A 25,339-nucleotide genomic window follows, 5' to 3' on the forward strand; every position below is an offset into this window, starting at 1 on the left:
AACACGTTCTTCCCTGCGTGATTCTTCTGAATGTCTGGCCCTCTGTCAACCATCAGTCTGAAGGGGAATTTCCATAAAGGCTCGCCACCAAATTTAAATCAGGCAAAGTTTCAAAGATTTTAGATTAGGCACCAAATTGTTATGGCCTTGGAAGGAACAGGAAATGTACTTATATTGGTATCCAGCAGCGTGTGAGTGGAGAGGAAAACAATCAGATTTTTAACCACATAACGTGTGCATGGTGGTAAATTTAACTGATTGAGAAATCAAGCAATTTTCCTGTGATTTTTTTTAAACAGGAGTTTTAAAGTGCATTTTATATTGAGTAGTTATTTCACGTTTTCTTAAAACAATTATTGTATTGAACTAAAAATAAACAAGGTAGTTTGTTCACATAACAAATCTATATTCAAAGACATGTGTACAGATTTTCCACTTAGTCCATTTTTCTGTTCTCAGCATTACTACAAATGCCTCATTCCATCATCACGTTGAATTCTTCAGTATCTTCTATATCATTCCGGGGCATCTTTGGGAAGTAGTGATGCCTGTCTTCCCTTAGAAGCACACTGATAACCCCAATATACCCACAATTCACACTTTTTTCTTTCTCTGAGGCGTGCTGTTTTTGGCACAACAGAAAAAACACACTACTAGGATTTGAAAAACTGCTTTCTGGGCCTGGTTAGGTCATAAACTATAGAACCTTAGGTCATATATTCTCACCAGGTGCTTGTTTCTCCACTGCAAAAAATAATTCATATTTGCTTGGTCCTTTGTAGTCCTTTACTGTTTCATTTATCTTCATGATGACCCTTAAATTTAAGTAAAGTAGTATTATGCTCATTTTATAGAAGAAATTCAATCTCAAAGAGGATACAGTCTCCCAAAGATCCCACAAGCAGTAATATATTAGGCAGAGCTAAACTCACACCCTCTCACTCAAGATCCTAGTATTGGTACATGCCACGCTAATAAGTGTGCTAAAATGGATGAAGGGGCAATTTCTCAGGTCCCTTCCAATGATCCTGTCCTCTGCTTCTACTTGATATTTTTTCTCTCTTCTCTCAACTAGCGTTAACATCTGAAACTATATATAATCACCAAATTTCATTTACAATGGTTTTTTTATTTAATATTTAAATTTTTCTATTTCCATGTTAAATCCAGAGAAATGTTACTTTTTTGAAAGTTTCTACTGCTGCCTGCCTCTCTGAAGGCCACAGGACTTACCTATTTGTTTGTCAAAGCAGAAATTCCCAACATTTTGTAAACATCACTAATTTTTTTTATAGCTGTAAAGATGATTATTCCATACTTAAAACCAATTCAAAATAAAATACTCAATACTTCTTATTCCCAGGGTAGTAATTTTAATTGGATTCTATTGATTTGTTATTTTCTCCTGTGTGCCTTTATTTGGGAAATACTGTTGGTATACCATGCTGTCGAGTCTCTTTCCCTAACAAGAAAACGTCAGTCTTACGAGTCAGGAAAGCTTTTACTTTCACTATCACATATGAAGAATGAAATAAACACCTAACTTGGAAAGTAAAACTTAAATAAGGGATTCAGGACACTTCCCAAGGGGTCATATGACCAATTTAAGAGTTGGTATGATGTGCCTAAAATAACAAATTAACTCTTTTACTTATAATAAAAGTACAGATGTGCTGATTAGACATGCTGACATGTACATATGAAATATGCCTAAAGCAAATTAAAAGAAAACAAAATACATTCTATGGCAATCTTGAAAAGTCTGGGAGCTCAATAAATATTAAGAGTATGCTCTCGACCTGGCGCGGTGGCTCACGCCTGTAATCCTAGCACTTTGGGAGGCCAACGCGGGCAGATCACGAGGTCAGGAGATCGAGACCATTCTGGCTAACATGATGAAACACCATCTCTACTAAAAAATACAAAAAAAAAAAAAAAATTAGCCGAGCGTGATGGCAGGCGCCTGTAGTCCCCACTACTTGGGAGGCTGAGGCAGGAGAATGGCATGAACCCAGAAGGTGGAGCTTGCAGTGAGCCGAGTTCGCGCCACTGCACTCCAGCCTAGGCAACTGAGCAAGACTCTGTCTCAAAAAAAAAAAAAAAAAAAAAAAAGAGTATGCTCTCACAATGAGAGCATTAAACACTTGGTAATTAACATAATTTAATATGCCAAAAATGAGAAAATATACAGGATGAGGGATGAGGAGTACACATAGGAAATTTTTGTGATTTTCTTCATTTGATTGTATTGCTTGCTTGTCTTCAGGAAGGAAGATTTTGACTTCAAAAGTAACAAAATATTTAAGAAGGAAATTCACATCTTTCTGTTCTAAATGGTATTCTTGTGCTATTTTCTCAGCAGTCCATGTTTCTGGAAAAAATTTATGATTATTGAGAAGTGTCAATGCTTCTACAATGGAAATTTTGCCTTTGGGAATGCTCTTAATATTTATCATACCAAAGTGATGGCCTTTCAGCAATCTGAATTCCTTTGGCTCTTGACGTGTTGTTTCAGAAGCTTTTACCTGTGCGGAAGACACGGGATCTTTGGAATCAACATACACGTCTTTTAGAAATGACAGCAGCTTGTCACCTTTATGAGCAGTCTCTCCCTTCTGGGTAGAGACTAATCTGCTATCACAGGAGGCTGTTGGTAGAGGACTGCCTGGGAGCAGGAGACGGCTTCATCTTGCTGATTTCCCATTCCGCTGGGTTCTCTAGGTTGAAATGCCTGATCCTGTGAGTCACCGCAGCCCCCATCTCGTCATAACATAAGGCCCTCAGGTTTACGCCACACATGGGAACACTGGCGCAGGAAACCTCTGGGGCGCCCAGAGCGTGCACACGTGTCCTATGATTATTTATATCTTTTATTTTTATGCCATGGTTCAAGTTGTGCTTTACAGAGCATTTGGATGAATAACTAGAAATAGGGCATAGATTCTTGAGGCTTTGCCTGGTTCACTAATGACTGGCTCCAGGGCCTTTCTCAGGGAGCGTGTTAGCATATGTCTAGGATCAGCCACAGCCGGACCTGGCTCTGTACAGACCCAAACCTGAGAATGCCATGTGAGACCTGCGTGACTGCAGAATCAAAGTGCTGGTTGCGAGGTGCCAAGTACATGTTGAATTACATCTTCAACCTAACTCTATTTACCTTTCAGGGAGTAAGTAGGGGGTGAGAGGGGAAAATTCAGAAAGTGTTGTTTGAGGCCCACAGAAACTCTAAAGATGAAGAACAGGAGAAATGTAGTTAATCATGCCCTGGAAATCTGGCCTGCAGAAAGGAAAGGAATTTATCTCTGAGAAGGCCTTCAGAAAGAAAATGAGTAGGCTCTGGAGATGTTCATCTGTCTTCATGCAGCCATAAAAAGATATCAGATGATGTTGAGGGGTGAAGGCGCCTTCTCTGATCCCTGAATTGGTTACTGAGGTCCACAGAAGAGGAAAGGACCCCATCATCTGAGGCCAGGAACTCCCCCAAGGCAAATCAAGACTTTATGGAATCAGCTCTGTTACTGCAAGACATCCCCTCAAACTCCCGTCTTCTCAAACTCCTGTATGAGAAGCGTGCAAGAATTCTTGCTATTTTCTTGATATTTTCAAATAGCGGAATACATGATAAACTTGTAAGTCCACAGATGAGTCCGTAAGCGGCTGCCATGTGGAGTGTGCACCAGACTGAGGTCTTCGGTGCCAGCCGGAAAGACTGGCTCTGTCGCATTTCAGCAGAATCAGAATGGATTCGAAGGCTATCCAGTGGAAGTGCTCAGAATTGCACTGGAAGACTGGAAAACCAGACCGAAAATCAGAGGGATCCGGAAACCTGAGGGCTATAGGCTATGTCCAGGCGCAGGAAGTCTGGCATGGTGTCCTGGACACGGGATACAGCTGTCCCTAGCTTCTCTTCACCTTGTGCTCTGGAGTCAGGCAGAAACATTTCTACTTCCTGGAGTTGCTGAGAAGGTTCAGTGATACCAGCATGAAGCTCCTAGAAGAAGGGCTGGTGCACAGCTGCTGCTTAGGGTGGCACAGCACCTCTGCAGTCCTGCCCACATGTGACTTGCCCTTCCACACCACTCCCTAACACTCCCCACCAAAGATACAAGCCTGGTATCTCAACCAGAGAGGCATCTGTCGACATGGCCAGCAAGATTACTCCACAAAAATGCCACTTACCATTCATTTGGTGGACTGCTTCTAGAGGCAAAGTTTACCGCTTTTACTGTCATGAAATAGACTATGACTTGTTATTTATCCTTTATGTGACCAATTATACTTACAATCATGTTCCATATGACAATATAATCTTTCCCCCTTGAACCTCACATTATGCTGAGATGTAGGATGAAGAGGAGGGTTGTTGAAGGGTCAACACCACCCCAACGTATGCCATCAGTAGTGGGTGGTGGGCAGTTCTTTCTCCTCACCCACCTCCCCACATGTGAGAATTAAGCTCTGACCATCAAGAATTGAGAAAACTCTCGGTATAGTTTGCCAAACATATGAGTCATATTTTCTAATGGTCATCATTTGCTTATTTGTATGATGAATATTTATTGAGGGCTTGCTAAGAGCCAGGCACTGTGCTAGGCACTGGAGACTCGATGGGTAACAAAAGAGACATGATCCCTGGCCTGCCCTCCCGGAGTTGGCCGAGGAGGCAGCAGTCATCAAGGACGCAAACAAGGATTCTATTTCTAGTTGAGGTTAGTCCCCAGGGAGTAGCCTGCTTTAGATTGGGGGTCGAGGAATGTTTCTCCAAGGAAGCTGAGACTGGCAGATGAGAAGGAATTCACTTGCCAAGCGTGAGGAAGAGTGTCCCAGTTGGGGAGGAGAGTTGTATGGAGCCCCAAAAGGCTTGGCCTCTTCAAGGCACAGAAAAACCAGGTAGCAGGAAGCTGGTGAGCAGTGAAGAGAACCACGGTGGACCTAGGCAGGGTCCACCCCAGGTAACACCACTGGGCCGTTACAAAGGAAAGCCATTGAAAGCTTCTGTTTGGAGCAGGGAATGGCATGATCCAATGTATGTTCTTTAAAAATGATAGGCCATTGTGTGGATGGTGGGTTGTAGGGGCAAGGGTGGAAATAAGGAGCTGGTTAGAAGGCTGTGACTATCACCTGGCAAGAGGTCAGGGTGGCAGAGGAGACAGAGCAAGTGGACAGTATGTCTATTTCATTGAAGGTGCAGTGACCGGTGCCAGTCACATGTAAGGAATGCTTATCCTGGAGGACTGGGAGGGATCCAGTGTCATCTCGATGCAAAGCCTCTTGCATGGCACATCCACAGGGGCACTCTGTTGATAGTGGCTGTCATTGCATAAAGAGATGGCCAAGGAGATGAACCACATGAAAAATGAGCCTTTTTCTCCCCAAATCCTCAAGTCCTGGTCAGTTTACTCTAAATCAGAGTTTCCAGTCATCATCATGATTATCATCATCATCATTATTTTTAGGCGACGGAACCCATTTCTAAATTGAAATGTGCTTTGGTTGACTCAGGGGTTAGGTTCCTGGAACTCCCTCCTGTTGGCTTCCATACCTGCTCACTGGACCCCTGGGCTCTAAAGAAGCCACTGCTATGGAAAGTTGTATTTTCAGAAGGTTACCCAGTTCATCAGAGGCTTTCACTAGAGACTAGTTATACCCCCAATAACTATGAACAAAATGAAATTTTTACCCTCAAGACTTCCACAGCCCCAAACAGGTCAACACACATATACACACACGTGCACACACACACACACCCCTGCAGCACTGTATGCATATGTGCCCAGAGTATCTGTACTAAAGAGGTCAAGACAGACTTCACAGAAGGAGTGACCCCTGAATAAGTATTGAAGGAATTTCCCACGTGGACAAGGAGGATCAGGCATTCAAGATGAAGTCAGATGGTATCTTGGTCTGGATTCTCAAGAAGCAGACCCTGAAATGAGGGCATCATGTAACTAGTTTAGTTAGAGAGGTGCTCCTAATGAGACTGGAAATAAATGGGACAGGATAGGAAAGAGGAGAAGGGAAGCAAGAGTGAGATCTCAGGGAGCATCTTAGCCTCATCCTGATCCTGACCTCGGAGTTGGTCCTACCTGGAAGCAGGGGAGCTGGACTCTCACACTCCTGTATCTGCCAGTCATTGGTTGGGGCTGCTCCAGAGGTAGTAACCCCAAGGCACTTTACCCTCTAAAAGTAAGGCAGCCTCTAGAAGTGAAGGCATGAAAAACCTGGGGGCTGTGCAGGCCGAAGCAAGAGAGGGGACCTGAGAGGATCTGGGCAGAGAACCGAGTCTTGGCCACAGATGGAAATGTTCTCCACTTGAAGCCTGGGTGCTCTGCTCAGTGTGTGTGTCTGTGTCCCCTTAAGATGAAAGACCTCATTGTGTGAGGTGTGCTCGAATCTGCCCAGTTCCTGTGAAGTGCTGGGCATGTGCTATAATTACCTCCTGTGACTCTGACATTGCCCCTGTGAACTAGGCACTATGACTTCAATTTTCTGTTGACGAAATGGAGGCTCTGGGAGTGAAGAAGCCTGCCGGATGTCCCACAGCTGGTCAGTGAAAGAGCCAGTTCTGGCCACAGCTCTGCCTGTTGGCGAGCCCTGAGTCTCCCTTGACCCCTTGCCTCTCTGGCTTGTGCTGTCCCGTAGCCCAGAGCCCACACACAGAGCAGGTGGGAGGAATCGCATTCCTGGGTGGTAGACAGCTGATCTTCTGTTTTAGGAGTGACCCTTGGCTCTAAGGGCCTCAGGAGCACATCATGCTCAGACTATTTGGTGGTCAGTTGGCTTTGGAACTCTTCCCATTGTGTTCTGATCCTTAACCAGATGCACAGATGTGCAGTCAAGGGGAGAATTCTCCATCGCTTCAGGTAAATGAGCTCCATCTCCTCTCTCTCTAAAGAGCAATGTGAGGATTATGGGGAGTAGTAGATCGGAAACCTCTCAGCATGGTGCCTGGCGCATCGTAAGTACTCTACAAATGTGATCTGTTACCAATAACAGAAATTAGCAGAGCCCAGCTCATTCCTCTGCAAATTCTGACAGAGCAAGGGATTTCGGAAACGTGACACCTGGCAGGCACAGGGCATGTTTAATATCTGTGTTCATCACAGCACAGACTTACAGTGCCAATCTTGCCAAATGCACAGTTTATTTTTTGTTCATTTATGTCACCTCTGTAAGTCTCCCTGTGCCTCTGAACTGGCTTGCTTTCTAGGCTGAGTTCTGAGAGCCATCTGAGGCATGGTTCTGCTGAAAACATTTCTTCCAGCCCCAACCACCCTGTCTCCCTCCTCTCTCCCCCATACCTCCACTGGCTATTAGATGGAATCAGAAGCAGGTGGAAATGTCATCTCACTGCCACAGATGTTCTTCTCTTTCCACTTCTTATTTTACATAAATTCCTTCCTTCTGTTGAGACAAGTGTGTGATGTTGACAGCAGAGAGCATCTTGCCCTTGTCTTTGATCTTTAGCTGGTCTAGGTCTGGAGTTGAACCTCCTCTTAGATGATATTGACTAAGCTGTCCCCCATCTCTGGAAGCTCTCCATCCAGCAGAAGCCTGGGCAAGATGTACAGCCATTGTGGTCATATTCTCAGGCCTTGTGGAGACATGGGCATTGCCAGCTGTTACAGTAGGTATATTTTCATTGATCAGAACATGAAAGTTTCCAGAAACACAGAAGTGAATCAAATAGTGTGATTTAGGTTCACCCACTGCCTCAAACTGGAAGCTGGCTTCTGGCCACTCCCTGACGCCAGCTTGCCAACCTCAGGTGCATTAAACTGTACAGCAGGCAGGGTGCCAGTGTCTGGACCTGCCTCGAAGGCCTGTTTGCCCTCCTCAGAGGCCTCCTTGAGACAGATCCTCATACTCCTCATTTTCGTCTGTTTTGTTGGTCAACATCCAGTGTGTGAGCCCTCCAGCCAGGGTCCATCAGCCATCCCTTCACTGGCCAGAGCTCCTGCCTTCCCCAGCTCAGCGTGCTACAACCCTCACAGCCACTCCCCCAAAACCAGCAGACTTCTCCTCAGTCAGTCTTCTCCTTTCACACCACCTTCTCTCTTATTGAAACCATGGATCTAACCTGGTGAAACCATTTCCCCTGCAGCCCTCTCACGGGGGCTGCTTTTTCCTTGTACTCCCACATGCAGTTATCCCTTCTGATCTAGATTCATTTTGCAGTGTACTTTGCAAAATGCAAATCACATCACTTCCCTGCTCAAAACCCTCCAGTGGCTTCCCATTCCTCTTAAGGTAAAGCATGGAGATCTTACTGCGGCCTCCAGCTCCTGTCTGTCCAAGCACATCATGAACATCTTCCTGTGGCTTCTTGTTCATCCTGTTGGCTTCAGTCCACTGGCCGATGGCAGTGTCTCACCCTTGCCAAGTTCACTCATGCCAAAGGGGGGTTGCACATCATGTTCCCTCTCCTTGGAATGATCTTCCCTCCCTTGTTTAGCTGGTTAACTTCTGCTTGTCCTTTCACCTTCAGCTCAAATGGCTCCTCAGGGAACTCTGTTCAGTCCCATGCCTCTATCATGAGGATCTTTTATCATCATGAACTCCTCCTTTGTAGCACTTCGACAGTTATAATGGTGCATTTATTTGTCTAATTGGTTAGTAGTCTCTAGAAGCTGGAAGTACTGTGAGGGCAAAGACTGCCTGTTTTATTCATCAATGAATTTCCACAATGTCTAGCACATAGAAGATACTACAGACACATTTGTTGCATGGATGGATGGATGGATGGATGGATGGATGGATGGATGGACGGACGGACGGACAAACAGAGTAGACGGACAGATTGACAGATAGGTGGTGGATGGGCAGATGGATGGATGGATGGATGGATGGCCAGGACTCCCCCAAAGGATATAACATGTAACATTTGCAAGTATATTTTTGAAGGAGAGGGAAAATAATCACACTCAGAGACTCCAGCTTCAAATCCTACCATCTCTTTTGTTGCAGACTAAGTCGTGTTCACACTTCATCTGATTTTATAGCAGAAATGATGTTGAATGTATTAATTGATATATTCATGAATCATATAATGAATCAATGCCTTGGTTCAGGTAACAGGAATGCATGCATTCACGTCTTTGTTGTATACAAATTCACAGTTTACTGGAGTCCATAGACAGGAAGATTCATTATTACCTTAGAGAGTGAGAAGGACCTAGAACTGGGACTATGAAGTATCCAGCTGTGGTTTTAAAACTCTGTTTTGTTGGAGCCATGGGTTTCCTTGAGTTGGTTTAGGGGCTGCTGAGACCAGGTTAGGGAGGAACAGGGCTTAGAAAGAGGGGCTGGGCCAGGTGCAGTGGCTCACACCTATAATCTCAGAACTTTGGGAGGCTGAGGCACACAGATAACTTCAGCCCAGAAGTTCAAGACCAACCTGGGCAACATGGCAAAATCCTATCTCTACAAAAAAATAATAATAAAAATTAGTTGGGTGTGGTGGTGTGTGCCTGTAGTCCCAGCTACTTGGGAGGCTGAGGGGAGAGAATCACTTGAGCCCAGAAGGTTGAGGCTATAGTAAGCCAAGATTGTGCCACTTCACTCCAGTCTAAGCAACAGAGTGAGACCCTGTCTCCAAAAAATAAAAACAAACGGGGGCTGAGTAAGCTGGGTTCTAGCTGCCTACCTAAGAAACTCCACTTATATACATTGGGATGCTACAGTAAGTTGAAAATGACTATGTTTCCAAGAGCTCAGAGAATGATTAATTCCGCTGAAGATGGGGAGCAAGGCAGACTTCTTGGGAAAGGAGATATTGGAGCAGAGTCTGTCCTTTAAAAAAATAAAATGGTTTTACTTGCCTTTAAAATGCTCAGTTTAAAAAATAGTAAAAAGTAGAAAAGAGAAATGATATTCATAATATCAAAACACATCCATTTACTTTAAAGAATTCCTACTATATTTCTGCAAAGCTGAAGTCTTCTGTGTTTTAGATAATCTTCTCATTTTTTATTTTTTAATTTTTTTTTGAAACAGTCTCGCTGTGTCACTCAGGCTGGAGTGCAGTGGCACAATCTCAGCTCACTGCAGCCTTCACCTCCTAGATTCAAGTGATTCTCTGCCTCAGCCTCCCAAGAAGCTGGGATTACAGGCATGCGCCACCACACATGGCTAATTTTTGTATATTTTGTAGAGATGGGGGGTTTCACCATGTTGGCCAGGCTGGCTTGAACTCCTGGCCTCAAGTGATCCACCCTCCTTGGCCTCCCAAAGTGCTGGAATTACAGGTGTGATCCACCACACCCAACCTATTTATTTTATTTTATTTGTTTAGTTTAGTTTGGTTTAGACCAGGTCTTGCTCTGTCACCCAGGCTGGAGTGCAGTGGCACAGTTACGACTCACTGCAGCCTCGATATCCCATGCTCAAATGATCCTCCTGCCTCAGCCTCCCAAGTAGCTGGGATGACAGGTGCACGCCACCATGGTCAGCTAATTTCTGTGTTTTTGTAGAGACAAGGTCTCACTATGTTACCCAGGCTCATCTTGAACTCCTAGGCTCAAGCAACCCTCCCACCCTGGCCTCCCAGAGTGCTGGGATTATAGGCGTGAGCCAGCATCTTCTGATTTTTTAACTTAGCATAATAAACATCATTTTCCCACATTATTACTGTTTTCAAAAGTCTCTAAAATTTGGCAATCAGGTAAAAAAATGATTACATATCCTTTCAGTGTCATACTGGAGCATCCCCTCGCCCCTTTCTACTCAAAGTGTGGTCCACGGACCAGCAGCATCAGCATCATAGGGGAGATTATTTGAAATCTAGGCTCTCAAGCCCCACTCTAGACTCTAATTCAGAATCTACATTTTAACAGAGTTCCTCCTGTGATTCTTACACACAATAAAATTTGAGAAGCACTGGTCTGCAGGCCTGCCTAACCCTCCAGGGCCCAAATTCTGTGAAGTTACATATTAACTTATAGAAGGCTGATAATTTATAAATGACTCTCGCCAGTAAAGACAAAAATGATTTCTGTTTGACTGAAAATATCCCAAAGGTTAGAGTTTACTGCCTTGTAGGGTATTAGCCAGTTTTGTACTTGATTTAGTAATCTGATTTCAGTAATTTTTTTCCTATGACTACACATTTTTTTCTGGTCTTTTTAAAACTAGCTTTGCCACCCTGCTGACTTCCTCAATAACAAATTAAATAAATCTTTGCCATGTATTCACTATATATTTGTATGAGAATCATGTTTTTAACTTTTTGAAAATTATGCTTTGACAGTCAGCTTTACTGTCATCATTTTTAATAGTTCTGTGATATTCTATTTTGTGATCGACCATAGTTTATTTATTTATTGCCCTGATGTTAGACACTTAGGATATTGCTAATTCAGCACCAATATAAATAATTCTGCAATGAACATCTTTGAGCATAAAACTTTTTCCATATTTTATATTTCTTTCCTTTGAGTAAAGTTTTCAAGTACAGAATTAATGGATCAAAGGGTATGAACATTTTTTTTTAATTTTTTATTTTTTTAAGACAGAGTCTTGCTCTTTCACTCAGGCTGGAGTGCAGTGGCGCCATCTTGACTCACTGCAACCTCCGCCTCCTGGATTCAAGCGATTCTCCTGCCTCAGCCTCCCGAGTAGCTAGGACTACAGACATATGCCGTCACTCCTGGCTGATTTTTGTATTTTTAGTAGAGACGAGGTTTCACCATGTTGGCCAGGCTGGTCAAGTATGAACATTTTTAGATGAGCAATAATGAGCTTGTCAGATGGGCAAGGATGGAAGGGCATTCCAGGAGGCAAGAGGAGCCTGCAGAGAGGCTGGGGACCACCAGTCTCACAGAGGAGAGATCTCTACCTGGCTAGAATGTAAATATGTGTCCTGGGAGCAGCTGGAAAGGCAGAAAGGAGACCAGAGTATGAAGGCCCTGGTGTCCTGAATTAGATGCTCAGCCTGAAGGAAAATCATGGACACTGTAAACCAGAAAGTGATGTGATGAGACCTGGGCCTTAGAAAAACAACTCTAACAGCAAGGAGGCCTTTCCAAGCCTCCTGTAATAGTGCTGGTGAGAGAAGACGAGATGTGAGCCAGGAAGTACCTGGGATGGAAACAAGAGGATGGAGAGAAAAGTTGTTTAGAAAGGTGTAGGGGCTTAACCAGGATCAGCCGGCTCATTGGTGGTGACGACGGGACCTGATCATCAGTGCTTCTTGCCTCTCCATGTCGTCCATGCTGCTGTTCCTTCCTTGGAGTTTTGTTTTTTAATCTAAGATATGACTTCCTAGAGCTGCAGGACACTCAGCTCATCACTCACAGATGAGTTTGAGAGTTGTGATGTGAGAGAACAGGCTCTGCCAAAGCATGGAGCATGCATCCGAGGGAATGGACAGCATCCCTAAAAATAATAAGAGATGAAGCCCACATTCCGGGGAAGTGACAGGGCATTCTTGTGGAACTTGCCAGACTAAACTGTAGCTGCTACTTTAACCTCTGTGTCCACAAAGCCAGACCTCCAACGTGGCTTTGCTGCTATGCAGATGTCAGTGTCCCTAAGAAGTCATCTGGGTTAGCACAGGGTGCTGGGCTTTACAGCTAACCCCACTGAGCTCAGTGTTTCAGTCTGATTCATAGTCAACAATAAGGTTTAGCAAACTTTTCTCACACCCAGGCACTTTCACAGAACTGCCACATTTCCCTATCAGACCCCCATTTCAGGGAGAAAGAGAAAGTTGGTTGCCTACGGTTGCACCAGGACCAGATTAAAGCCAGCACTCTTCCCTCTGCATCTTTCCTAACAGTTCCTCACAGTTCATCTGTACAAGACATCATGAGAGATTCTGAATGCAGGAGGTGATTTGATCCACAGCTTTTTAGGGGCAGGAACCCAAAGACATGAATCTGTCTGCCTTTAAAGATAAGAGCTGCTCATTTGAACTACATAGAAAATAGTGGATTTAGGATGACAGACGTCAGAGCTCACTCTGTCCCACACTTCCTTAAATATTCTTTCCTGAGAATTGCCTACTGTCTGAAAATTGCTCTTTTTAAAAGCCCCAAGCTGGAAACAACCTCCATGTGCTCATCAATAATAGCATGAATAAATAGTGGCATGTCCACACAGAGGAATACTATACAGCAGTGAGAGTGGACATGCCACAGCCTGGAGCAATTTCCCAAACATAACAGTGAGAGAAAGAAATCAGATACATGCCTGTAATCCCAGCACTTTGGGAGGCTGAAGCAGGTGGATCACCTGAGGCCAGGAGTTCGAGACCAGCCAGGCCAACATGGTGAAACCCTGTCTCTATGAAAAATACAAAAATCAGCCAAGTGTGGTGGCAGGCACCTGTAATCCCAGCTATTTGGGAGTCTGAGACAGGAGAATTGCTTGAACCCAGGAGGCAGAGGTTGCAGTAAGTCAAGATTGTGCCACAGCACTCCAGCCTGAGCAATGGAGCAAGACTCCGTCTCAAAAAAAAAAAAAAAAGAAAAGAAAAGAAACCAAGTACTGTAGTTCATACAGTGTCATTCCATTTATAGCAAGGTCTCAAAAAAGCAGGTGATGCTAATCCAAGCTGTTAGACATCCTTGGTGGGGGTGGGGACTGGAAGGAAGGGGGAAGGTAGCTTCTAGGGAGGTGATCACCTTCTGTTTCTTGATCTGGGTGCTGGTTACACACATGCATTTAGCATTTGGTATGTGATAATTCAGCGAGCTGTACACTTAGGATACCTATACTTTTCTCTATGTATATTCGACTTCAGTAAGTAATTTTTAAAAAGTAAAAAGCGCTGGGAGTGGTGGCTCATGCCAGCACTTTGGGAGGCTGAGGCACAAGAATCGCTTGAACCCAGGATGCAGAGGTTGCAGTGAGCTGAGATTGCGCCACTGCACTCCAACCTGGGTGACAGAGAGAAACTCTGTCTCAAAAAATAAAATAAAAACTAAAAAGTAGCCAGCCATGTACAACCTCAAAAAACTCCCTACAAGCAATGACAATGATGCTAACAGGAACACTCCATTTGTCAAGGGCAGGCTCTGTGACAGATGCTATGCTGGGGACTCTGTGTGCATTACCCCTTTTCAATCTCTGGCAAGGCACTGTTCTGCTCCTGTCTTGCAGATGAGAAAACAGACTCAAAAACTGTGGCAGCCTGTGTGTCCATTTGCCCCATCCCCCTGGCGCACGCACACTCTCTCCTACCCCAGCTGTGGGAATGGAGGCAGTGAGGTAGAGGTGGTCTCATTTTCTTTCCTTATCACCAGGGAAGAGCCAGTAAGTAATTCATTCAGTTGACAGGTAGCCTATAAAGAAGGCCACTGTCAATCAGGCACTCTGGTGTGGTGATGACAAGCTCAGATTTGGGAGTTTGGGGTTGGCTAAGACCTGGGTTCAAATCATGACTGTGCATTTGAACTACACAGTCTAGAGCAAATATCCTTTTTGGACCTCCATGTCCCCCTCTATAAAATGGGTGTTGAAGATCTCATAGGGCTGTTGTATGACTTAGATAAGAGATTGCAAAAAAGCACAGAACTGACACAGACGATATTCAATAAATTTAGAGAGGGATGGGAGCCAGGCCCTAAAATGGTTAAATAAGCATTGTTAGGCATTATCACGTCAGTATTGTGCCCAGTCATTCTGCAAAACTAAACTCCACTGTGACCAGTGGGGCTAAAGCAGAGCCAAAGGGGACAATCAGAGGTGAGCACTAATACATGTTTAACAATCAGTTCTCTGGCAGGGGGGTAGGGGTGCCCTGATTTGTTTGCCAAATACTCCCACCATAGCCCATTTCAAACTGCCATTGCAATGTCACTAGGTACAGAGTTAGGAAGAGATGCACAGTTGCCTCTCATGAGCTAATATGAGCCAGCTCCAGCACACCACTGAGTTTCAGGAAAAGTTGGGAAAACTTGGCTCATTGGGACATGGGCTCCGATTGCTATGGCTCCCATGGGAAACCACGGTACAGCCTCTTGAATAAGTTTCTTCAATGTGCTAGGCCCTACCATGAGACCCAAGACAGACTGTGTCCTACCCCTTGTGGGGTCCACAGTCTACTGGGGAAACTAGCATTAATCAAGTAATTCCTCTAAGTGACACATTGAGCTGAACACTTGGAAAGAAGAGCTGCCTTACATGCAGAGCACTCGCGTGTCAAAGCTGAAACAAAAGGTACATTGTTGTTATCTGTTCTGAATCAAGAACATAGTGTGTCCTCTAAGTTTTTCAGTACACTTTTGTTCACTTCATGATATTTAAATCAGGGTTGTTGTCATTACAACCCTTTCAAGACCTAGGGCTTGGATTTCAAGTGCCTTTTCAGATGCCAGTGAAAAATCCATCAGTTTGCAACCAGAAAAACGTTCAGCGGAGCTTATGTATTTATTTATTAGTAACAGTGGTCTGGATACTTCTCTGTAGTTCTCTCCAAATGTCAAGCCCAGGCTGGGCTCCATCATGCTCTGTGCACTTCTGTTTAGGAAATGTTTTCAGCCGGTGCAGTGGCTCACGCCTGTAATCCCAAAACTTTGGGAGGCTGAGGTGGGTGGCTCACCTGAGGTCAAGAGTTCGAGACCAGCCTAGCCAACATGGTGAAACCCCGTCTCTACTAAAAATACAAAACATTAGCGAGGCACCTGTAATCCCAGCTACTTGGGAGGCTGAGGCAGGAGAATCGCTTGAACCCGGGAGGCAGAGGTTGCAGTGAGCCGAGATTGCATCATTGCACTCCAGCCTGGGTGACAGAGCAAGACTCTGCCTCAAAAAAAAAAAAAAAAAAAGGAAATGTTTTCACTGTTGCGTTGCCTCCTAGGTGGTCTTCGAGGCCCTGCACAATCTGGAGCCCCGTGGCTACGTCGTGGGCTGGATCATCGCCATCAGTTTGTTGGTGGGAATCCTCATCTTCCTGCTGCTGGCTGTGTTGCTCTGGAAGGTGAGTCTGGCGATTGTCCCCACCCATGGATGCCCAGCTCTCCTGCCTTTCCAGGGAGGAAGGAGTATCCTGTTAGAGCTTCCTTCATGGCACTGGTACAGCGAAGGACATTGACGCTTCAGGCAGGGAGTAGAATCTTGGCTCCCCTTGAGGCCATCCACAACTAAGGATTTGGAGCACTTCAGAGGGAGGGCAAAAGTCTCAGTACTATCTTCTCTTACCTTCCCTTAGAGTCCTAACATAGGATGGTGAGAACCTAACTCCAAAACAGAAGCCTGGGGAGCAACTGGCAGGAGAGGGAGATTTACCATTTGCTTGAAGAAAGATCAGAAGGCAATTCTTCCTTCTTTTCCTCTAAGGAATAAGAGGAAGATTTCTGACCAGAAAACTTGAGTAACTGAAATGGGTTACAATCCAGAGTAGCTTCATCAGAACTTCTCCCAACCTCATGGTGGTTCATCTGGAGGTGGCCCAGGGTGCAGACCTGTCCTGCCTCAAGCATCACTCTCTCAAGGAGAAAGGGGTGTCCTCATCCTCATGTCTAGGATGATTTGTTTGCCTCACACTCTGCTTTCAGAGACCCGGAGTCCTTTTCCTTCAGAGCCTCTCTATTCATCAGTAATGGTATCACAGGCTTTAGCTGATGAAGGTCTATCTCTTCCTTGTTTCCACTGTGTCCTCAGCTCCAAAACAGCACCAGGGACCATAGCTGCAACTTCCTGACACCAAAGTCCATACTCCTCTAGAATTCCAAGTCTCAGATGTAGGTGAAAACAGCCTCTTAGAGGATTATAGATGGATATTTTAAAATAAAACAGTGTAAAAGTGTTCCTATTTCTCCACATCCTCTCCAGCACCTGTTGTTTCCTGACTTTTTAATGATCGCCATTCTAACTGGTGTGAGATGGTATCTCATTGTGGTTTTGATTTGCATTTCTCTGATGGCCAGTGATGATGAGCATTTTTTCATGTGTCTGTTGGCTGTATGCATGTCTTCTTTTGAGAAGTGTCTGTTCATATCCTTTGCCCACTTTTTGATGGGGTTGTTTGTTTTTTTCTTGTAAATTTGTTTGAGTTCTTTGTAGGTTCTGGATATTAGCCCTTTGTCAGATGAGTAGATTGCAAAAATTGTCTCCCATTCTGTAGGTTGCCTGTTCACTCTGATGGTAGTTTCTTTTGCTGTGCAGAAGCTCTTTAGTTTAATTAGATCCCAATTGTCAATTTTGGCTTTTGCTGCCGTTGCTTTTGGTGTTTTAGACATGAAGTCTTTGCCCATGCCTATGTCCTGAATGGTACTACCTAGGTTTTCTTCTAGGATTTTTATGGTATTAGGTCTAACATTTAAGTCTCTAATCCATCTTGAATTAATTTTCATATAAGGAGTAAGGAAAGGATCCAGTTTCAGCTTTCTACTTATGGCTAGCCAATTTTCCCAGCATCATTTATTAAATAGGGAATCCTTTCCCCATTTCTTGTTTCTCTCAGGTTTGTCAAAGATCAGATGGCTGTAGATGTGTGGTATTATTTCTGAGGACTCGGTTCTGTTCCATTGGTCTATATCTCTGTTTTGGTACCAGTACCATGCTGTTTTGGTTACTGTAGCCTTGTAGTATAGTTTGAAGTCAGGTAGCGTGATGCCTCCAGCTTTGTTCTTTTGACTTAGGATTGTCTTGGAGATGTGGGCTCTTTTTTTGGTTCCATATGAACTTTAAAGCAGTTTTTTCCAATTCTGTGAAGAAACTCATTGGTAGCTTGATGGGGATGGCATTGAATCTATAAATAACCTTGGGGAGTATGGCCATTTTCATGATATTGATTCTTCCTATCCATGAGCATGGTATGTTCTTCCATTTGTTTGTGTCCTCTTTTATTTCACTGAGCAGTGGTTTGTAGTTCTCCTTGAAGAGGTCCTTTACATCCCTTGTAAGTTGGATTCCTAGATATTTTATTCTCTTTGAAGTGATTGTGAATGGAAGTTCATTCATGATTTGGCTCTCTGTTTGTCTGTTACTGGTGTATAAGAATGCTTGTGATTTTTGCACATTAATTTTGTATCCTGAGACTTTGCTGAAGTTGCTTATCAGCTTAAGGAGATTTTGGGCTGAGACAGTGGGGTTTTCTGTCGGGATTGTAAACTAGTTCAACCATTATGGAAAACAGTATGGCGATTCCTCAAAGATCTAGAACTAGATGTACCATATGACCCAGCCATCCCATTACTGGGTATATACCCAAAGGATTATAAATCATGCTGCTATAAAGACACATGCACACGTATGTTTATTGCGGCACTATTCACAATAGCAAAGACTTGGAATCAACCCAAATGTCCATCAGTGACAGACTGGATTAAGAAAATGTGGCACATATACACCATGGAATACTATGCAGCCATAAAAAAGGATGAGTTTGTGTCCTTTGTAGGGACATGGATGCAGCTGGAAACCATCATTCTTAGCAAACTATCACAAGAACAGAAAACCAAATACCACATGTTCTCACTCATAGGTGGGAACTGAACAATGAGATCACTTGGACTCGGGAAGGGGAACATCACACACTGGGACCTATCATGGGGAGGGGGGAGGGGGGAGGGATTGCATTGGGAGTTATACCTGATGTAAATGACGAGTTGATGGGTGCTGATGAGTTGATGGGTGCAGCACACCAACATGGCACAAGTATACATATGTAACAAACCTGCACGTTATGCACATGTACCCTAGAACTTAAAGTATAATAATAATTAAAAATAAATAAATAAATAAATAAGTCACTTGAAAAATAAAAGAAAAGAAAAGAAAAGAAAAGAAAACAACTAATTTATTTGGGATTACAAAAAAAAATGTATTTATTGACCAAACATGATAACATATCAATTACCAAAAAATGCTGTAAAACACCAGAAGTTCACATCCCAGAAATAACCATGATGAGCATAGCGTTGTCTCATTTTGACCTTTTTCTCTGCATATATAGATATAGGCCAGGCATTCTCATAGCATCAACTTATTTTTGAATAGTGTGTTAGTTAAATTTCACAGTAACATACTCAACATATTTTCAGGTGAAGTACTTCTAAATTTAAAAGCAATGGGTTCCATTTTTTTAAAGTGTGGGGTCTTGTTCTGTCACCCAGGCTGGAAGGCAGTGGCACAGTCATAGCTCACTACAGCCTCTAACTCCTGGGGTCAAGCCATTTTCCTGCTCAGCCTCCCAAGTAGCTGGGACTACAGGCATGCACCAAGCCTGGCTCCCTTTTTTATTTTTTGTAAACATAGGGTCTCACTATGTTTCTCATACTGGTCCTGAACTCCTGGCCTCCAGCTATCCTCCCACCTCAGCCTCCCAAAGCTGGGATTACAGGTGTGAACCAACACACTTGGCCTGGATTTGATTTATTAATCTGGGAAGAACATATTCCTATTTTTCCCTGAAGACAGTACTGTGAACATCTTTCCATATTGTTCAAAGCACGTTTCCAGCACATCTTAAAGCTGTAGAGTGTCTGCAGTCTACTCATCTAGTCCCCTGATACTGGAATTTAGGTTGCTCCTGGTTTCACACTTCTTTTAACAGCACCACATTAAATATCCTTGGAGCCAAATATTTGCACAAATCTTTCATTATGTCATTAGGATGAAAGCCTAGAAATAGAATCACCATCAAAAGGAATGCGTATTTTAAGCCTTTTTAAAATTTTATTTATTTATTTATTTTGAGATGGAGTTTTGCTCTTGTTGCCCACGCTGGAGTGCAGTGGAATGATCTCAGCTCACTGCAACCTCCGCCCCCCAGGTTCAAGCGAGTCTCCTGCCTCAGCCTCCTGAATAGCTGGGATTACAGGTGCCTGTCACCACGCCCAGCTTTTTTTTTTTTTTTTTTGTATTTTCAGCAGAGATGGGGTTTTGCCATGTTGGCCAGGCTGGTCTTGAACTCATGACCTCAGGTGATCTTCCCGCCTCAGCCTCCCAAAGTGCTGAGATTACAGGTGTGAGCCACTGCGCCCAGCCTAAGCCTTTTATTACTATTGCAAATTGCCCTCTAGAAAGGTCATGCTGATTCACCCTCCCACAAGCAATGTATCAGAAATGTCTGTTTGCCAATAGTGGATGTTGCCTTTTAAAAACAATCTGCCAATTTGTTGTTTATTTAATCCACATTGCCAGATAGATTCTTAATTCTCCCTTTTCTCCAACTTCAGCTCCTTCCTGCTGAGACAGCCTCTGGTCTGTGGGTGGAGAACAAAGCCTGCTCAGTGTTTGGGATCTGAAAAGACAAGGTTTCTTGCTGATTGAGGGCTTTGGTGCGTGAGTGTGTGTGGGTGTGGGTGTGCGTGTGTGTGTGTGTGTGTGAGACTTCCTTCTGCCTTTATATGGGCTCTTAAAATGAGAGGAGCTGTGTCCTGTATGGCTGGGTGTGTGGAACCAGACAGGGCACAGAGCAGGGAGTGTTGTGGCCGAGCCCCACTTCCCCTTGTGGCCTGCATGCCCTCCTTCTGGCCACCCCACCTGGCTCTGCCCCTCAGGGGTGCCCGTCTTCTCTGCACAACCCCTGCCTCCTCCAGCCCGCCACCTGCTTTGCCTTGCTTTTGCTGTGTTTGTTTAAAGAAAGCATGGTTGCAGGAGATGCTGTCATGGGTGGGCAGAACCCTGAGGTCACCCAGCTGTGTGGGATCCACAGAGCCAGGACCTGAGAAGGCACACTCTGCCCTCTGCCACAGACTGGGAGGGAGAGGGCAGTCACGGCCACCAGGGACACACCGTGTGCCCAGACCAGGGCTTGCTGTAACTACCGGGTGGCAAGAAAGCTTTGAGGAGGCTGTTGAATGAGGTCACCTGGGTCAAAACGGCTTTGCTAGTCAACCCAGAGCAGTATCTCATTTCAGCTCACGTTTCTCGAACATTTGCTTTGCCCCAGTCCTTGCTTTGCATGGACTAGGCACTGGGATGTGGCAATAACTGTGCCCTTCCCTGCCCTTGACCACCTCACCACCTAGCATAGACCTGCAGGTGAGCGCTGCACAGTGACTGCTCTGGAAACTGAGAAGATGGCACCATGAGTCCCCCTCCCTTGCCCCCAAGGAGGAGAGAGGATTAAAAGGTCACAGAGAGGCCAGGCGCGGTGGCTCACACCTGTAATCCCAGCACTTTGGGAGGCCGAGGCGGGCGAATCACGAGGTCAGGAGATCGAGACCATCCTGGCTAACACGGTGAAACCCCGTCTCTACTAAAAAATACAAAAAACTAGCCGGGCGAGGTGGCAGGGGCCTGTAGTCCCAGTTACTCGGGAGGCTGAGGCGGGAGAATGGCGGGAACCCGGGAGGCGGAGCTTGCAGTGAGCCGAGATCGCGTCACTGCACTCCAGCCTGGGCGACAGAGCGAGACTCCGTCTCGAAAAAAAATTAAAAAAATAATAAAATTAAATTAAAAAAAGGTCACAGAGAACAGTGTGGTAGATGAGAGCGGCTTTCAGGCTGACAGCTGTGGGCAGCAATCCTGACTCTCACACTTGCCTGACATGAGGCCTTAAGGGGGTTGCTTACCTTCTGTGACCCTCAGTTTCTTCCTCTGTAAAAAGGAGACCATCACCTCCAGTTTGGTATGTAGAGGTTATGCAGGGAAAATGTTTAGCACTGTGCTTAGCACACAGAAGCCAGAGGACAGTTCATAAATGAGGTGTCATTCGAGTCTGACCTTGAGTGTGGGTTGAGTTTTCCAGGCAGAGAAGGGTAGATGAAGGTTCCATCCAGAGGGAAGGAAGAGGTGGGAAAATAAACAGGGTTTGTGGGGAGCAGCTTGTAAAGCTTGTCACTGGAGGGCAGTCACTGACCTGCAGCAAGACCGTCTGCCACAGTTGTGAAGGCCACCGCTAACCAGGGCAAAGAGAGAGCATGGGAGGTCTGTGAGCAGAGTGGTAGCATGACCAGATCGTGTGGAGAGAGAGATCTGGGGCTGGGTGCAGTGGCTCATGCCTGTAATCCCAGAGCTCTGGGAGGCCAAGGCCGGAGGATTGCTTGAACCTAAGAATTTGAGGTTAGAGTGAGCTATGATCATACCACTGCACCAGGTGGTAGAGCAAGATCCTGTCTCTAAAAGGAAAGAGAGATCTGGGGACCGTGCGGGGACGAGAGCAGGGCCATTGCCATGGGCCAAGGTAGGACAGGCAGGGTTTGCTGACCAGCTGGACTTGAGAGGTCAGGGAGAAAAAAAGAATAGCTGTATCTCCTTGAGATAAGTTCAGACAAAGGATGGATGCTCTTAATCAGGGTAGGGAAGGCAAGATTCAGATTAGTTTGGGAAGAGGAGGAGCTTGGTGTTGGGCTTTCTGAGTGAGTGCTGCTTAGAGGAGGCTAGGAGACAAGGCTGGGCTTGCCTCACTCCCTGTCGCCCCCGCCCAGCAGAAGGAAGGACAACAGAAGGGAGCCCCTTCTCTCTACTTGGCTACACATCCACATCGTTCTCCTCCTACCGCAGACCAGCTTTCTGTATGTTTCCCTACACACCGTAGGAAGATGGTTGCCTCCAGCCCCTCCAGACTTACATCTCAAGGACTGCTAGCCACAGATGCAAAATGATCAGCCACCTCTGATTCCTGGTCCCACATGTCTGGGGGAGAGGATCTACCCAGCTCAAGTCAAATGTCCACTCCCATCAACTTTGGAAGGGAGGAAGGGAGTTGGCGGGGAGATAATCCACCCGGCCCAGTGTGGGTCACATGTCTCCCATGGAGTCAGGCGGGGAGAAAGATGCAGGATGGTGGTTTAGGGGATACTGGGGAAGAGACTCTCAGAAAAGAAAACAATTAGGCAGGCACCCCAAAGGAGTTCGCTCCTGCAGGATGTCATGGTTGTTAGTGCTGCTGCTGCCTGAATTGCAGGCTGTTGTATCATACCAGCGAGCTGTGCTGCATAACAAACTGCCCCCAAATTGAGTGGCTTTAAACAACCATTACATCTGACACATTTCTGGGTCAGGGATCCAGGAAGGGTTTGGCTGGGTGATTCTTCCGCCCCATATGACATTGAGTGAGGTCACTTAGTGGCATTTACCTGCTGGCTGAGCTGGTCTTCAGAGTCCAAGACAGCGTCACTCTCATGCCTGGCACCTTGGTAGGGACAGCTGGAAGGCTGAATTCGGTCAAGTCCTTCTCCCTCTCCATGTGGACTCAGGGCCTCTCCATGTGGTTCTTCCAGCAGATAGTCTGACTTTTTATGTGGTGGCTTAGGCCGCAAGAGAGCACAGTGACAGCTGCCAGTTCTCTTAAATGCTAGCCCACAGCTGGCATAGCGTCATTTACTTTGTTGGTGAAAGCAGTCATATGCCAGCTCAGGTTCACGGGAGGGGAAATAGACACTGCTTCTCAATGGGAGGAGTGGCAAAGGCTTGGTGGCTATCTTTTATCTGTCGTGTACATAGTGTTCGAAATATGGGCAAAATCTTTATCTTTTTTTTTTTTTTTTTAACAAGGCAGGGTTTCACTCTGTCACTCAGGCTGGAGTGCAGTAGCGTGATCTCGACTCACTGCAACCTCCACCTCTTGGGTTCAAGAGATTCTCCTACCTCAGTCTCCTGCATAGCTGGGCCTACAGGTGCCTGCCACCACGTCTGGCTAAGTTTTGTATTTTTTGTAGAGATGGGGTTTCGCCATGTTGGCCAGGCTGGTCTCGAACTCCAGGCCTCAAGCAATCCGCCTGCCTCAGCCTCCGAGAGTGCTTGGATTTCAGGTGTGAGCCACCGTGTCTTTTCCTTAAAAGTCACTATGACAAATGAAAATTTGCCTAACTAGAAGTTTTGTTCTATTTTAAAGTAGATGAAACCTCGTCTCTGTCCCATAGTGGCATAGATAAAATCACAATGGAACCCCTTTGGGGAAGAGGAGGCAAATAGAAAATCTTGGTGCAGCATTTATGTCAGAGTGTGCAGTCTGTTCAGGCAATGTTGTAATGTGATAAGGGGCTTGGTGGAGGGGATCTCTTTAGGGAAAAATTGTTTCTTTCCTTAAAAGGCTAACTAAGTGATGACTTTATAAGAGGTTAAAAGGGCAACTGAAATGTAGGATTATTTTAAAGACCTACGTATTTCTAGAACTTCAATGACAGACCTCTTGTCAACTCTGATTCCCCTGTCTACAACCTAAGAATGATACGTTATGTATAGTGAATAGTGATTTGGTATTACGTTGACAGTATGGTGCAGTAACCCAAAGACCTGTTGATCGATGGCCTAAACTCCAGCCTCATATTTGACTTATATGGGAGGTCTTAATGTTTCTGGCTTATTGCCATATTCCATATGTAACTTCCTCCATTCCTTTCAAGGGGAAAGCCACTGAGTGTTACCCAGCTGCCACTGCTGACAGGTTGCCCACTTCACTAAGGGCCTTTGAAGACAGTGGTTGGTGGGGACAGTGTTGAAGTCCTCTTCCCTTTACAGAACTGTGGCTCTTGAATGTCCTTCTAGAGTAGCTCTTGGCATTGCCACCTATGGTCACTTGCTGCTGCCTTGAGCTCCTGAGCCAAAAGTGGTTGTTCCCAGAAGTGTTGCATAAACGTGAATCATGACATGGTACTGAAAGCTGAGCGGAGCAGCTGGCCATGCCGCCGCATGCACAGCACCACACAGGCCTGTGGGTCTGCATGCTTTATGCTCGCAAGATGGCCAGTACCTTCACTAGGCTAAGAGTAGTAGGTCCCTACTAGGTGGCAGGCCCTAGGTAAAGGGACAAAGATAGATAAGCAACAGCCCTCACTTAGTCTTTTTCTTTTTTTTTTTTGAGACAGAGTCTCACTCTGTCACCCAGGCTGGAGTGCGGTGATGCGATCTTGGCTCACTGCAACCTCCGCCTCCCAGGTTCAAACAATTCTCCTGCCTCAGCCTCTTGTGTAGCTCGGATTATAGGTGTGCGCCACCATGCCTGGCTAATTTTTGTATTTTTAGTAGAGATGGGGTTTCACCATATTGACCAGGCTAGTCTTGAGCTCCTGGCCTCAAGGGATCCACCCACCTTGACCTCCCAAAGTACTGAGATTACAGGCGTGAGCCACCGTGCCTGACCTCAGCAACAGAGTCCTCACCTCGTCTTGAAGACTTGTAGGAAAATCAGCTTCAGCAAAGCCCTGAAGGTGAGCAGGACTTAGCCTGTGCTACCAACCCCTGGCCCCACCTACACATGCACTGTGATGCTACTGTTTACCTAAAACAGAAAGCCCTTACAGGATCAGCAAGTGCCTTTTTCAGAGCTGAGCTCCAGGCTCCCTGCTGATGCACTCAGCCAGCCCAGCCCCTCATCTGCCTCTGACCCTGCGCAGCTCCCCGGTGGCCTTCGAGAAAGCCCATCCGCTGGCATCTCAGGCATCCTCTCATGCTTGGCGGCAGCAGGCCCTGGCTCTGACACAAAATCCACAATGAGGGCCCC

The 25,339-nt window shown here is 45.4% G+C and overlaps 1 protein-coding gene, 2 long non-coding RNA genes and 1 pseudogene across 7 annotated transcripts in view; 1 reads left to right on the top strand and 3 right to left on the bottom strand.

Annotated features, from left to right (window-relative positions):
* The window catches only part of ITGA9 (integrin subunit alpha 9), a 388,682-nt gene that overhangs the window by 350,102 nt on the left and 13,241 nt on the right, over positions 1 to 25,339 (top strand). For both annotated transcript variants that reach the window (XM_015131366.3, XM_077992146.1), the window contains exon 27: positions 15,803 to 15,922. In XM_015131366.3, the coding sequence (XP_014986852.3) occupies positions 15,803 to 15,922 (120 nt within the window). The remainder of the gene's footprint in view (positions 1 to 15,802; positions 15,923 to 25,339) is intronic.
* LOC144339118 (uncharacterized) overlaps positions 1 to 25,339 on the bottom strand; it is a 133,696-nt gene that overhangs the window by 51,486 nt on the left and 56,871 nt on the right. Inside the window, exon 4 of one of the 3 annotated variants that reach the window (XR_013413793.1) lies at positions 727 to 815. The exons of 1 other annotated variant lie outside the window; for it this stretch is intronic. This is a non-coding gene — a long non-coding RNA (uncharacterized LOC144339118). Of the gene's footprint in view, positions 1 to 726; positions 816 to 22,973; positions 23,405 to 25,339 lie in introns of those variants that run through there. One more of the 3 variants, XR_013413795.1, reaches the window with a different exon arrangement.
* Positions 386 to 2,944, bottom strand: LOC144339116 (NADH dehydrogenase [ubiquinone] 1 alpha subcomplex assembly factor 4 pseudogene; annotated as a pseudogene). Its single transcript, XR_013413792.1, has one exon. The product of XR_013413792.1 is annotated as an NADH dehydrogenase [ubiquinone] 1 alpha subcomplex assembly factor 4 pseudogene (transcript).
* LOC114676112 (uncharacterized) lies at positions 4,824 to 13,490 on the bottom strand. Its single transcript, XR_003726962.2, has 2 exons — positions 13,419 to 13,490; positions 4,824 to 10,001 (listed from the first exon to the last, which is right to left on the bottom strand). It is a non-coding gene; the product is annotated as an uncharacterized LOC114676112 (long non-coding RNA).

Source organism: Macaca mulatta, chromosome 2 (assembly GCF_049350105.2).
Source record: "Macaca mulatta isolate MMU2019108-1 chromosome 2, T2T-MMU8v2.0, whole genome shotgun sequence".
NCBI classification, from domain to species: Eukaryota; Metazoa; Chordata; class Mammalia; order Primates; family Cercopithecidae; genus Macaca; species Macaca mulatta.